This window comes from Drosophila pseudoobscura, chromosome 2 (genome assembly GCF_009870125.1).
Source record: "Drosophila pseudoobscura strain MV-25-SWS-2005 chromosome 2, UCI_Dpse_MV25, whole genome shotgun sequence".
Classification (NCBI taxonomy): Eukaryota; Metazoa; Arthropoda; class Insecta; order Diptera; family Drosophilidae; genus Drosophila; species Drosophila pseudoobscura.
Window position 1 is genome coordinate 12671503 of NC_046679.1, and position 14610 is coordinate 12686112.

General features: G+C 46.1%; 2 protein-coding genes across 4 annotated transcripts; both read right to left on the minus strand.

Moving 5' to 3' along the window:
* Window positions 1-6796: 6796 nt before the first annotated feature.
* rdhB (retinol dehydrogenase B) lies at window positions 6797-10881 on the minus strand. Its single transcript, XM_001358526.4, has 5 exons — window positions 10656-10881; window positions 10424-10589; window positions 10231-10357; window positions 7358-7493; window positions 6797-7172 (listed from the first exon to the last, which is right to left on the minus strand). The coding sequence occupies exons 1-5, from the start codon at window positions 10791-10793 to the stop codon at window positions 6996-6998; spliced, it is 744 nt and encodes a 247-aa protein (XP_001358563.2). The 5' UTR covers window positions 10794-10881; the 3' UTR covers window positions 6797-6995.
* Window positions 10882-13096: 2215 nt separating this feature from the next.
* On the minus strand, window positions 13097-14602 carry LOC4801479 (E3 ubiquitin-protein ligase complex slx8-rfp subunit slx8-like). 3 transcript variants are annotated; one of them, XM_015181777.2, is made up of 4 exons: window positions 14446-14602; window positions 13996-14380; window positions 13837-13941; window positions 13097-13763 (listed from the first exon to the last, which is right to left on the minus strand). In XM_015181777.2, exons 1-4 carry the CDS (start codon window positions 14470-14472, stop codon window positions 13303-13305), a joined length of 978 nt encoding a protein of 325 aa, XP_015037263.2. In that variant the 5' UTR covers window positions 14473-14602; the 3' UTR covers window positions 13097-13302. The 3 variants fall into 3 exon arrangements, with proteins under 3 accessions (XP_015037263.2, XP_001358564.4, XP_033239810.1); XM_001358527.5 differs by having other exon boundaries at window positions 13097-13766; XM_033383919.1 differs by having other exon boundaries at window positions 13097-13766; window positions 13996-14383; window positions 14446-14590.
* Between the last annotated feature and the right edge of the window lie 8 nt (window positions 14603-14610).

A 14610-nucleotide genomic window follows, 5' to 3' on the forward strand; every position in this document is an offset into this window, starting at 1 on the left:
TATATAGCGCCTGAAAGTATGCAAAACATAATTCATGCTGATGGAATTGTATGCTTGAGTGTATGCGAGGAGGAGTGCTGCTTCCCATCCCTGCTCCACCATACCGACCAGGGCTGGCTAAAAATCATATGCATCACGTGATTAAACGCGTCATGCATGAAAATGTAAAATATTGTGCAACCCCCCAGACAGACAGAGACGGAACCACAGCCAGGGCAAGGGTGAGATGATGGCTAAAAAATATACAAATCCGCACTTCCTCTGGCCGAAGCTCCAATGCTCTCACAGGATCATCAGAATTACAGAGTTTTCCTATAAGAGTTTTAATCCGATTGTGGCTATAATTCTCATAGTTTCATAGCAGCTCCGACTTATATTAACAATTTGGTATTCGTTCCATACCGATAGATCACACATAAAAGATGCAAATCCAGAATACTCTCATGTACAGCATATACCCCCTTTTAGTGTATAAAAAAGGGAAAAAATTAGACCCCGCATATCATGTTTACTTGACTTGACTGGCAAGCAAAGTCAGGCGACGGGACCGGGAGCGGGAGCGGGACCGGGACTGGCTCCGAGTCTGGCATCCGTGACCAAAGCAAACGAGAGCAAACAAAACGCCTCGGTTACAAATTTTGCACAATTTTTTCTCCCCTCCATTTAAATGGAGAGAAATGGCTAGCGAGCGAGCGAGCTGAGCTGCTGATGCCTCCGACTGAGAATCCTGCCGTTGACGGAGATGAATCTGGGCAGCACGTGCCGGAGACGCCGCCAGACATTGGCTTGAACTTGGCCACCACACACAGCACTTTGGGGCGTGGCTCCGACTGCATTGGTCCCGGAAAATTGCAGTTTTGCGGCTTTAATCGGTTGCCAAGCGAATGCGGATTGTGAATGTTAAATGAAGGTCAACGGCAACGTCAACGGCAACGGCAACAGGCTAAAGTGAAATGAATGTCCATTCAAATGCTCATAGTATTATTCATATGCAATTTTTATGAGTTGAGCGTCAAACGTTGGTACGACTCTGTATCGCAGGGATTTCACAGAATTTTTGTGCAATAGAAATAAATGGAAATTGCTATAGATTTTTGTGAAACTATTCATAACTGATTCGAAGCGTATCATGTATTCAATTCGGAGATACATATATCCAAACTTAAAGCTTTAGATTCCATGACAGTCAGGATGTGTACGGATTCTGAGGACCTCAGGGCCTGAACCACCTGCTAGTGAAAGTGATAAGCAAAAACCTAGAACTTTCAGCATTTTCTAGACCAATGGAATCTGACCAGCTAAAGCACTTTCTGAATACCAACTTGTCACACAAATTATCCACTGAAGCAGCGAAATGCAAATGCAAATGCAACTTTAATGGGCATCCCTATCGGCCCTCCTTTTAGCATATGGGAACCTTTTTTGGTGAGGGGCATACACCCGTAGGAAAAAAGACAAGCTCGAGCACACTTTGTGGCATGGCTGGGGGAAAATTTATTACTAGAGCTGGGATATATCATTCAGCGCCAGAGCTGGCGCCGCGCTCACTTTTCGAGAATTATGTCAGGCCGGAGCAGCTAAAAGTTGGAGTTTAACTACTTTTCTACGACTTTTTCGCAGTGCTGTGGCCACTGCCGGAAAGAGCGCGAACTTTCTTCATTTTGGTGCGGCGTGGCATGGCACACTTTGTCGCAGTTGGCACTTGCCTCGCTTGATTATTTTAGTCGCTTCTTTAGTGCGGATGCTTCTGCTGCTGCTGCAGCCTACAAACTGTGACAAATTCCCTCGGCTTTCTCCAGCCACGCCTGACACATATTCCCATGGTTTTAGCATACTTCGGGGGCAGCGCAGTGCGGCCAGATTATTGCGGACACGTCGCAGCCACTCGCAGATAAAAGAAGAGAGGAGACACAAGAAAACCACTGGGAACACTTTAGTGGGGCCGTCCGACTTGAAAGTATCCTTTGCTAGGATTTAAAAAGAGCTGAAAGTGGGGCAATGACAATGGGTTGCACCAAAATCAGAATGAATTCAGGCTGATTCAGGTATCTGTATTGTGTTGCCTGTTTATCTCGGAGAGCATTCTCAGAGGTCTGATCTGCAGCAATACCATGTACCCCATGCAAAGTAGGGAGAGCAAGAGGGAGTGCCCTCCCACAACATCGCAGAGTCCCAGCAGGGGAAGACATGTTTGGACAACCCACTGGCGTATTGGGAGCTGGACAGCTGCCCCTTCATTAGGGACTCCATTGAAATTTAGCATGCCAAAGCATTGCGATGCATACTTTAAGGCCACCTTGCCGCACCGGACTGCAGCTCCAGTGCAGAGAGATGCTGGAGGAAAGGAAAAAGAAAACTTTGCTTTGCAGCAAATCAGCGAAAGCGCCAACAAACTATTAAAAACTTTCGCAACAAGAAAAACTTGCAGGACCAAGACTTTCGCCTCCAAGACCCCCTCCCACCGCTGCTGGTGTATCCTCGGTGCAGCCTTGTTGGCTGGTGGTGATGGCATCCATATCTGACGAGTGCCAAAAAGCAAAAGTTTCCTTCCTTCTTCTCGGGTCCGATGCTGCCGCCGCTGCTGCCGCTGCTGCATACAATGTTTGTGCTGATTGCAGCTCGGCAAATGGCTTTTGATTTCACAAATCAAAACTTTCTTGTGAGCGCTGTGCACGTGATTTATGCCTGCGGCAGTGGCAGTGGCAATGGCAAAGGCAGTGGCTGTGGCAGCCAGCAGCCAGCAGCAGTGGTAGCTGGCGAGGATCGCCGGCGACATGCACGAGCGCCCCGCTGTAAAAACTTGGACGGGTCCGTCCGGCTTAGCAGCCCACAGCCAAAGACGCAATCCGAGTAGCAGTCCACACAAAAGTTGCTCATTCTGCTTGCAGCTTAATGCACATTTAGATTTCGCTCAGTGAGGGGCGGGGGGGGACGGCGGTGTATCCTAATGGCAGCTCATCAGGCTGCCAAAAAATGGAAATGGAAACTCTGCTTCAAGTCGCTTCTAATGAAAGCGGAGGCGGCGGCGGCGTCCTTAACACTTTCCTCTAATTGCCACACCGCCAGCCAGGGGAAACTTTTGCTGTGAAATGAAAATAACATTGCATATCTTATGTGGCTGTGGTGCTGTGTACCAGCAGGTGAGTGGGTGGCAGTGTGTTTTCGGCAATTCATGTCTTAACGTCTGCAACTCATAAATAACATCAAATAATAGCCCCCGTCTGGCGAGGGGATTCCGAGGGGCGGCGGCCCCTCCCTAATAAAGTGCCAGAAACAAGCACAGCAGCAGACCGAGTAACACCAGAACAACAACCTGAACAACAACTGGCAACACCAACACACTTGCAACACTTGGCAACAGCAGCAGCTGCAGCCGCACCAGCATCCGAGCTGCCGTTGCAGTTTGCCAGTTGCCACTGCCAGTTGCCACTGCCACACCCGCACAGCCCCCCGAAAAACTTTTGTGGTCGTGCATTCGCTTAGCGCTAAATGCAGCAGAGTTAAGTCTTTATGGGAGCACAGCCCAGCCCCACCCTGGAACGGAACGTGATCGGAAGTGGAGCAGAACCGGCGTGTACCCTGTAAAAGGCTGCCGAGGGGACCCTATAAATTTGGGTTTGAGGCATTTTTAGAAGCCTATACTTGCAGGGACCTCCAAGAACTTCACGTCTAAAAAGCCACCCCAAACACCTTCCACCCTTCTGCTGTCTACCCTGGCTCCAGCATGCACCGCCCTACCCTGCATTAGTTTCGTTTTCTGCCCACTTATCAGGTGGCTGCGTAGTCTGCTAACAAATTTGGGCTAATTAGTTGGACTTAAGCGCGGCTTATGTGCCGTCTAATGGCAGCCCCCCGTGAGCCCCCCGCCCAGTCCCACTCAACCCTTTCGGGCTGAAATGCTGCCACAAATGGTTAGCATACTTCTGTGCGGACGAGCATTTAATATATGTAATTGCAGTTTCTGTGCTTCGCAACGCAGCCAAAAAAACAAACATACTTTATAATGTTGCCAACAATTTTTGGGGAACCAACTCAAAAATTGTGCTGCTGCCTGCCCCCGTTGGGGGGGAGGCAGGAGACAGAAGGACACAAATTGTCAGTAGACCACAAAACACGCAAACATTAAGGCCGCACTGGAATACCCACCCACCCACATACACACACACAAACACACACACACCCAGACACTGGGATATTTGTGGGTCGCTCCGCTCAGGTCCCTCTGGCTCATCTGTTTTGTCATGTCATTGAAGCGTAAATGAGACATTTGCGACGCTTGTTTAATTAAAATAAATTTTAATTTAATCAAATTTTGTCTCGATGTGCGATGTGCCTGCGTGTGGCTATAACGGCAGAAACAACCATAGCAACAACAGCAACAACAGCACAATGCCCGACACCGTTTCCCATTTTACATTAAAATTGTTCGCATAGTTTTTTGGGTTTCAAAATGGTTTTCCTGTCCTCGCCCCATGGCAGCTGTCGCTTTACACGCTTTAAAATTCCAACAAAGTTTTGTAGTTGCTTTTTAGAAGTCGTCTTACGCTCACTCCTGTCCCTTGCCATGTCCCTGTCTCGCTCTTGTGCACGCTCTCCTTCACTCTCTTAAGTGTCATGTTGTACAGGTGTCAATTGTGGGCGTGGCACTTAATTAAATCATTCTGTCGTCCTTTGATTAATTGTCACATAACAAACATTCTGTGGATTGCGTGTGAACAGGGACAATGGATGAACGAGGGAAGGGCTGGGGATATGTGAGTGAATAAGTGAAAACGTTGGATACTTTCCACTTGGAGAGTGAGTCAATTGAATGATTTCTGTCGGAGTTTACGGCCAAAACAAACTTCCAGCCAAGAATTTATCTATAGTATTTTACATTGAACTTTCCCGCACTCGAAATGTTTATTTAAAAAGGTTCCTGCAATATACCTACGTTATTTATGTACGAGTTTGTTCGAGTGGGGCTTACAAGTTTTATTTTATTTTATAGTTCACCCCATCCTTGGGCGGAGTCGGAGGAGGTGGTTAAAGCGCTGAGGAATTCAATTAAATGCTCCGGCTCCGGCTCCTGCTCCGGCTTGCAGGAAAAGTTTTTCTAATTTAATTGGACGTTTTGTTTGCACATGCCGCGAGTATTTTCATGTGGCCATTGTTGCCGTGTACTTTGCCCACAGCTTCCTTTTATTCGATTTAGAGAGCGCCAAAGTGCAAGCCTGAACACATGACGTATGAGTGATATAAATATAATAAACGCGGCGCCGAGCAGCAGCGCTAATTGCCAGAAATACTCGTAAATGCAATATAAGTTCGGCCTCGACAAATGTTATTACAATTATAATGGAAAGCAACAGCAGGAAAAGGCATGGCCAGGGCCTGTGGTTGTGCTGGATGTGCCATGAAAAATGCATATTTGGGCTTAACCGAAAAATAAACAAGGCCAACAGAGGAGGCAACGTTGCGGGGGGCAGGGCGGCACGACTGCGGGGGTTAGCCGCCTGCACCGTCATGTGTGCAACACAAATTCTTTCGCGCTTCGTTTCGTTTGCTTTTTGCATGCCACAGCGCGCGCTGAGCCGAAAAGTATGCAACAATAAATTCCACCATGACGCCAGCTTTTCATTTATTTCAGACCCCCCACCCCGCTCCCGACCATCCACACTCGCCGCACAGAGAGCGGTAGAAAATAAATAAACTCAAGTATATTCTATCCGCCAATTTTCAATCAATTTTCCTGGAAACTTCCCATAGAATGAGGTCCTCCCAAAACATTTACTATTGTACATCTGCGGGGTCTGCTTGGCGGCTGCCAGTTTGACTTTGATGGCCACCAAGTCAGGGCCTCTATCCTCTATCTGGCCACTTGTAGTTTATAGCCCCATAAATTCTGTGAGCGTTTTGCTTGATGGCTTTTCTCCAATTGATTTTCAAGGCTCGGGGCCTGCTGGATCGCTGTTAGTTAACAGCTTGCACAACTGTACCACATGAATGCGATGAAATTTACGGCCGAGGCAATCGAAACAATTGCCTGACTAGCGCCCGATTGCATCTGTGGATGCACAAAAGGCTCGTTGTGACAGCATTCATGACTATCAACCTGGCTCCTCCCGACTCCCGACTCCCGACTCCTGACTCCCGACTGCTCCTGGCTAAGCTGCACCTGCATTTTACGACTGTCAGCTGCAACGTTGTCCTGTCCCGTTTGTGTGCATTTTTTGAGCTGTTCTCTCTGTGGCTTTTGAGTATTTGCCGCTTGAGTATCTTCGGTTGGGGCTTGCAGGCATGCAAATACTTTCCTCCAGTCCAGTCGAGAGATAAAGTTGATTTTTGATTTGCCAGCAGACCCACTGAGGCATGCGGCGACATGAAGCCATCCAAATGCCTGCTCAGAGCTCTCCGCCCGCTCTGAAACCGAATCTCTTGTTCAGTAATTACAAAAATACGATAAGACTCGGAGCAGCCGCCAGTCAGGTGGAAAACGAATACTCGAATGCCAATACAAATATTCATGGCCTGTTGTTGAGGGAACAATCAAAGTATAATGGAATATGTTATGCCAGATTATCGATAATGCTCATTACCGTGTCTGTGCGGCGGAGGAGGGAAAAATGTGTCAAGCTGTTGTTGAGGAAAACCGAGTAAGGATTGCATACGTGAATGTACATATATATAAATATTAATGGTATTGAAGTTTTTTCATCTGCAAAAATTTAAGACTCTAAGACAGCATGGAAGATGCATATCTTATCCCTTGATTTACATTCAAAATACACATAAATAAGGCGTTTAATATGAGAGCTATTTATTTATCAAATTTATTATGCTTATCAACATTTATTCAAAGTCTAATTTGCATCAATCAATTTTAATGGGTGTTTCAAGGAATATAAAACATATCTAAGTGCAGGAGTATTGTTTATAAACTGTGCAGGTAATTGGGAGTAAAATACAGATTTTATCTAGCCATCTAGCGTGTGGCCATCGTTTTAGTGGGGACATTAATTAACCTTTCGCATCTGCTGCAGGATTATGTCCTCGACCTGAACTCCATCGGGCGTATCGAGTGCATACAGCACGGCTTTGGCCACCTCCAGGGGCTGCAGTTTGGGCAGCTCGGCCACCGCCTCCGAGTAAACACTGAGAAAATCCGTGTCCACCATTCCGGGACAGATGCTCTGGCGGGGACAAAGAGGAGTGAGTACGAGTAGGAGTTCGAGTGCTGCTTGGTTACCAGACGCGTACGTCATGTTTGATGGGCATGCAAATTTTCAACCAATGGACGGGGAGGGTGATTGGTAATGGGGGTTGGGGGGTGGCGAGTGGCGAGTGGAGTGCCATGTATGCACTGCATTTAACTTACCGTTAATTTAATATTTAATTTGAGAAAATGTATTTCCTGGCGCACCGTTTGGCAGAGTGCCGTAATTGCATGCTTCGTGGCCGGATAAACGCTGAATAAGGGTACCGGCACTTCCGGTATGCGATGCCCGAGGACGCTGTCAAACGGCGGCGCAGCAGTGTGGGCACATAAGGAGGCAGACAAAGTGTGTTCGTGTGTGCGTGAGTGTGGGTAAATAAAGTCAACATAACGGATTTAAGCACTTAAAACAGCGACGAAAAAAACAATGGCGGAGACAGCGGCTCCGGAACAGCAGCAGCAACACTTACGAAAAATGGCGGTCAGCAGCTGACACGGCCTCCACAGGCAACACCCCGCCCCCGCCCCCTGCAATCCGCACTTTGCATGCCTCAAAGAATGTGTACGAGTCGGAGTCCTGTCTCTGCCCATCTGCCTGCATGTCACCGTGCATTTTGCGCAAACATTGCGTAAACTTCTTTAATTTAACAGCCAGGTGACCGTAGCCATGCGTTTTTCGGGGACGAGGGCATTTAAGGCAAACAGCTGCACACTCAGCCTCAGCTTCAGCCCCAGTCCCAGCCAACGTCGTCCTGCCAGCAGCCCAGTGCACTTTTTTAATTAATTAAGTCTTAATATTATTTCATTGACATTAAGCGAAATGCATATTGACGACCGCTGGCCCGCCCCACAGCGTCACACGCTCATTAGCAACGCCTCAGAGGACAGTTTCGGCCTCGACTCGCCTCCGCTGCACTCCACTCCACTCCGGCCGGGCATTGTCTTTGACTCCCAACGCACCGCCCATCAAATAAATACATTTTCTCATTAATTAACGTTTGCGAATTTCGAAGTTTCCTTTCGCACTGCACTGCCCCGCTCAATTGTATTCGGTTTTGACAATAAGGTCCTCCGTGTGCGCATCCCATTATGGCGGAAAAATGTGATGTGCATTTATGGATGGAATTTCCCTTAAGGAGCCTTAAGGAAGAAAAGGAATAGTGGAGTATATTTTATGGAAAACCTTTGCTTATAGCTTCACTTATAGCTCTTCCATTTCATGTTGACTTTATAGTACTTGGACATACAATTTGTATTCCATGAATTTGACATGGAAAAAGCATGTCCGCCCGTGGGCCGTCGGCGTGTACGCAATTATTCAATTTATCCATTTGCTCATCGGCAAACGGCAATAATTGCTATCTGCTATTGGGGTCCCTGTGGTGTGCACTCGCTTGTGTGTGTGCACTCAAGTAAATTTCATTAAAATTAAATCAATGCAATTTGAAATTAAAGCCATAGCGCAAATCAAACATTCGGCTTAATGCGCAACATTTTTGATTTTAAATGCGTCGCGCATTGCAATTCATGAAATAATAAAAATCATCGACGGGCGAACGGCGGGGGGAATGGCAAAATGCAAATGCAATACGCATTCAGCTTAATGCAAAATACTTAATTATGTTGAATAATTGAGTTGTTGTTATTATTGTTGTTGCTGTTATTGCTTGGTTCTGGTTCTGTTTCTGGTGTTGCTGCGGCTGTTGCTGTTGGATTCTGGACTCTGGAGTTGTTTGTGCAAACACATTGGGCATGCAAAGCTTTTAATGCACACCCACACCGCAAAAGCACAGCACCAGCAACAACAAAAGGAATGGAGTGGAGAGGCCAGGCCGAAGCTTCAGATACCCTCTCAAGCTCTCTCATTTCAGCCAAGCATCGATTCCAGAAGGAAGCTTTAATTATGCTCAAAGTCCCATCACCCTCTCCAAGGGTATCGCAATAGCAACAGCAGCGAGAGAGATGAACATGATTGAACAGGCAGAGCTTGGCTTGTGTTGGTCACCCTCTCTGGTCCTCCTATCTGTCTCTCTTTCTCTCTGTCTCTGTCCCTGTCGCTGTCGCTGTCTCGCCGTCTCACTCCCTGTCACTCTCTTTGCTTTCAGCATTTAAATATCAATAAATGTTTGTGCTGCTGTGCTGTTTGTTTGCCGCATGGCTTTTAATTTAATTTAAATAACGCACCAACCCCACTCACTATTCTGCACCAGCCCAACCATCACATCGCCATCAACGGGCGAAGCGAGACGGACCCGAGTCCTTTTTGCGCGAATCATGCAATATGCATGCGTTGAACAACACTGGGCATGGCTATTGACTGGACTGCCCGGCTGCACGGTTTGCACTTTCATTAAGCCCCCCGATCGGACACACCCACCCCTGCACCCCAGCACCCTGGCACCCTTGCACCCTTTCATCCACGCACTCACGCATACCCCCACGACATACATAATTTGGCAAATACAATATTTTGGCACTCAAGGCAGAAGCTTTTGGTCAGCCCGTGTGTGTCCCCTGTAAGCAAAACTATACATAAAACAAATATGTGCGAGTATGCCTACTGATTTACCTTCCCCACCGCTATGCACACACACACATGGCTGCTGCTGTGTCTGTGTGGGTGCACGCACTAATTTCAGTTTAAGCCCAATTTTCGTATTTCAGCTGGGTAAACAGCACTCGGAAAACTGCAACAATTACCAAAGACCAAAGACCGGAATTTGTATTTCTGTTCAAATTTGTTAATGAAGAAATCTCTTTCGCATTTACCATCCAATGATTTCTTTATGAACCAGAAGTCACGATTTGGTCCAGATCTGTATAAAGTTTAGAGGAGAGGGACGGAACAGAGCCCTGTATTACCATTATTTCTAGCCCAATGACTCTCCTAACTGGCTACAAATATTCCTATAAAACACTTTGCACTTTAGAGTCTTTGATGAAGTTCCTTTTTCGAATATTCACAAATCTGATAACTCGATATTCTTCTCATATTCTGCTTAATATTTGCATGAATCCCCTATAAAGATACTCACCTATTCATCACCACAATATGTCCACGAACATTAGCCTCAGCCATGAGCTTGAGACCCTCCCGGAGGCAGCTGGCTGTGGCCACCACATTCGTGTCGAAAAGCTCCTTGATGTCCTTGGTGGATGACTCTGGAAGTGCGGTGGAGGCAAGGTCTTTGTTGTTCCCAGATAACATTTATGTAAACCGTAACTAACCGCTGAGAAAGTTGGCCTTAAGGATGCCAGCGTTGCAGACGAGGACATGGATGCAGTGGAATTTCTCGCGTATCCAGGTGAAGGCGCTGGTCAACTGCTGTTCATCGTTCAGGTCGCACTCATAGGCAAAGATCTTTCCCTCGCCTTTCACTTGATCATTGAGGGTCTACAGAAAATCGCCAAGACCTTTAGAGAGACTTGTTCGTATGTATGTACAAGATGTACTCCTCACCTCAATGAGCCGCACTCGCCGGGCGAGTCCAACGACCGACATGCCGGCATTGGCCAGCAGCACGGCCGTGCTGGCCCCAATGCCCACTGAGGCGCCGGTCACCACAGCCACCTTGTTGCGCCAGTAGGAGTGCTCCATGGCTTCGTAGGAAAAGACAGACAATGCTTAGGGAAACGGAACAGTAGAGACAACCTAACAGCTTCGTGTGCCGGCAGCAACTGTCTCTGGATGCTGTCAGCGATCAAGTCGTTGATCCAGCCAAAGCAGCAATAGTGCAGCACCGTGGGCGAAACGTGCTCTAAAAGTACCCTTATATAAGTTGGTATTTTAAAGACTTAACCATATTTTTTCTTCCTAGCCTGAAATGCAACCTTTTTTCTCAGTTTTTGGCTGACGTGACCCCACAGTACACTGCAGTGTCGGCTTCTTTAGCCGTCGAGGTTCAGGGGCCAGGGATGACGTCCCCTTTGATTGCGTCGGCTGCTGGTCCATTCGCATTTAATTGATTGCAATTTACTTTCTGTCATATTGTATGGCTGCACTCTGTGTTTTGCACTTGTCCCATTCCAAGCCCTCCCCCCGGCCCATTTTCACGGAGCATTGGACTCGTTTGCGTTTCACTTTTGCATTTTCTTTTGTTTGCGGCGGGTTTTCCAAGCTGGGTTTTGCGGATATCTGATACCAAATGAAAAATCTCATTTCGCTTTGCGGCTTTGGTTTGTTGTCACTAATCTCTCGGGCTGAAACTTGGGGATTATTTTCAAACTTCTATTCAAAAAACTAAAACCACTGCTGGTAAAAAAAAACTGGGGTATAGACAATGAGAGATATACAGGGAGGAACAGCTAACGGAACTTGTGGAACCATGGAACAAAATATCTATGAACGGTAGCCTACCTAAAGAAACCATGTTTAATACAATATGTTCTATCTCAAGCCAGAATTTGTTCAGTTTTTTTGCTAATATTGTAGGCAACGCATTCAGAAAGATTGATAGGTTGTGGTCCATTAAAGGAAAGACCATTTGGCGTCTGACCGCGGCTCCGCTGATTACTCGGCATCGTCTGTCGGCAATGACTCGGCCAAGTTGGTCTAAGAAATGTCCAGAGAAGACTTCCCTTTCGGTCTAAAAAATCCAACCAGAAATTAACAGTCTTCGCAGGTGCTCAAAAGTCGATCCCAAGAAAGCAAAAAAGAAGGAATGATAAAAATTGATGCCCGCACCGATACCGATGCTTGTCATACACACCTCGTTATGTATTATTTGGCATTCCGTTTTGAACAATTCCTCATTAGACCCGGCCGATTTTTGTCCTATATTTTGGCACAAATTCGAAAATGTAATAGGAGCGAAACTTTTTCTCGACTTTTATAGCATGTAAATTTTAAGAAAGAAAGAGAACGTTAGTAATGGTTCAGAAAGGCTGGGGTATGTAAAATATCTATACAAAAAAAGATTTGTTAATATTTATTAGTTTTTTTTGTGTATTGCATTGGGTTTTTCAAAAGTAGAGAAAACCAATCCAAGGAATCCAGGAATTCAAATCGAATAGAGCTTGCCAAACCGTAGAAATATGCGTTTAAGCATAAATAGAAGATATAAATACTGAACAAAACCAACTAGTAAAAGCTTTATATTACATGGACGGTTGGTGAGGTTCTTATAAATATCATAGCAATCAGCTGTAACCACTTTCAAAACTTTAACGTAATTTTTCGAATTAATGCAATGTTTCGCTAGTCCAAGGGCAGAATGTTGCTGAAGAATGTATCGAATTACGTAAATTCATACATGCTGCAAAATATATGTTGCGTATTTTGAAAAATCTTTCACCCAAAAATATGCTATGAAAATGCCGAAACAGTGGCGCCTCCAGCGTCGCCTTCATGCTGACAACACACAACAGCTAATAGATGGCGCCACAGCTAACCGTAGAATTAATTTGAAAATATTTTCTTGTATTGGTTTAGATTGGACAACCGACCATTCAAAAAATGGCAGAAGCTGGAGCTGATGTGTTGGGTACCCAAGGATGGGGAGGGGTAAGCTGATCGAAGCTACTGCACTTTCATGGGGCTTTTCAGCATGAGAGCTGCCCGACCGAGCCGATGTTCCTGCACCCGACGCCCGCCCATTGAGCTGAAGAATTCCTTGCGACAGGGATAACAGATGTTCTCCGAGAAGCTGTTCCTTCGCCCTGAATATCCAGCAATGGCATGAGTTCATACCGATTTGGTATTCATCACAGCTATATCAGAATGGAACGTCAAATCAATACGAAATTCAATTCGAGCCAGGAACCAGAGCTATGCTAGAAACTGTCCCCAGCAATATGACACTATAATTCTGTTAAGAACCGCAGAAACAAGGCATGTTACTAAAGCTTCGACTGATGCAACCAGCTTCCAAAGAAAGCCAGTGCAAACAATAACGGCTATGATTTTTGGATTCAGCATTTATTCTCTAATTTATTATGTAATATAAGAAACTTAAAGTGTGCATAGGAAAATCACAATTTCGGACATTGGGTTGCCATCTTTAAAATAACGTAATGATGCTAGCGTACGCAGCTAAAACTAAAAAATACAAAGTTGGGAAGATGCCCAGATGACTCGCAGAGCATTGGTAATATATCAAAATGCAGGCTTACAAATAAATACGTGTTACCTGACGAATGGACAATTTCTTGTTACACATTGGACACTTGTGTGTGGCGCGAATGGCAGATTCGATGCATTGGCGGCAGAAAACGTGGCCACATTTTGTCGACGATGGCTCTCGTTGGAGTAAGCAGTCCAGACAAACAGGGCACTTGTAGCCTTCGCCCGAAGACTGATTTTGGTCGTTGCGCTTGCGCTTCGGAGGAGACACGTCGCTGGCGACGACATCCGAAGTGGTACAAGCTGTAGTAGGAGTACTGGGGCTAGCATAGCTACGACGCCGACTAGGAGGAGTGGCTATAGTGTAGTCATCCAAATCAATCGTGGCTATTGGGCTGTTCTGTCTGATCGGAGTGCACAAGTCAATCACCGCTTCTGGTACACGATTCGCTGCAGATCTACGATGTGTATCGTCCACGTTCAGTAAATTTATAACCTCCACTGGCGCTACTGCAGGAAAACAGAAAAATTATAGCTGCTTCCATTCACAGGACCATGGTCCACAACACGGTTGGCTTACTGTCAGAAGGGCGAAAAACACGGCGGGCCATCCGTGGGGTCGATGTTGCTGTTCCACTGGTCTCAGGGCTAATGCTTGAGACTACTTCTGAGCAGTAGCGATTTACTGAAAAACAGACCAATTAGTCCCTTGCATGAGGTTAAGATGGCTTAAGCATACTGCGCTCTATTTCAGCTTCCACCTGGGAAATATCTATGGAGAGTGCCGAGCTCTGCCCAGAGTGGTTGTTGAATGAAACGGAAGCATCCGGGCTAGATTGACCATCATCGATGATCACAGCATATCCCACACTACCGTCCATAACGGAATGCTCCGAGGTATCGCCAGTAGTGTGACTGCTTGACGCAGAGCGAGAGAACAAGCTTGTTGAGGTAGAGTTAGAGCTAATGCCGGTGGTGCTGATGCTGCTGCTTGAACTGGAACTGAAGTTCGACAAGGAGTTCTCGCTACTTGTATAAGTGGAGCTTATTTCGATTGGGCCGGATCTAGTAACTCTGAAGGTTTCCAATGATATGTCAATTGTTAACGAACCATTTGAGAAATTCTACTGAACACACCAAAAAATATATAAGTGTAAGGTTCAACGCGCACAAACAAGAGTCGTCTTACCGAAAAAGAGCGTGAAAAGTTTGCCATGGCTCAGAACAGGAGAATTCACGCTTCAGGAAGAAATAGCTCTGAATGAAGAATGAGATTGTTAATTTTTGCAATTTTTATAAAATTTTTGCGGCGCCACTGGCTTGACAGCTGTAAAGCACTAAAAAATACCAGCTC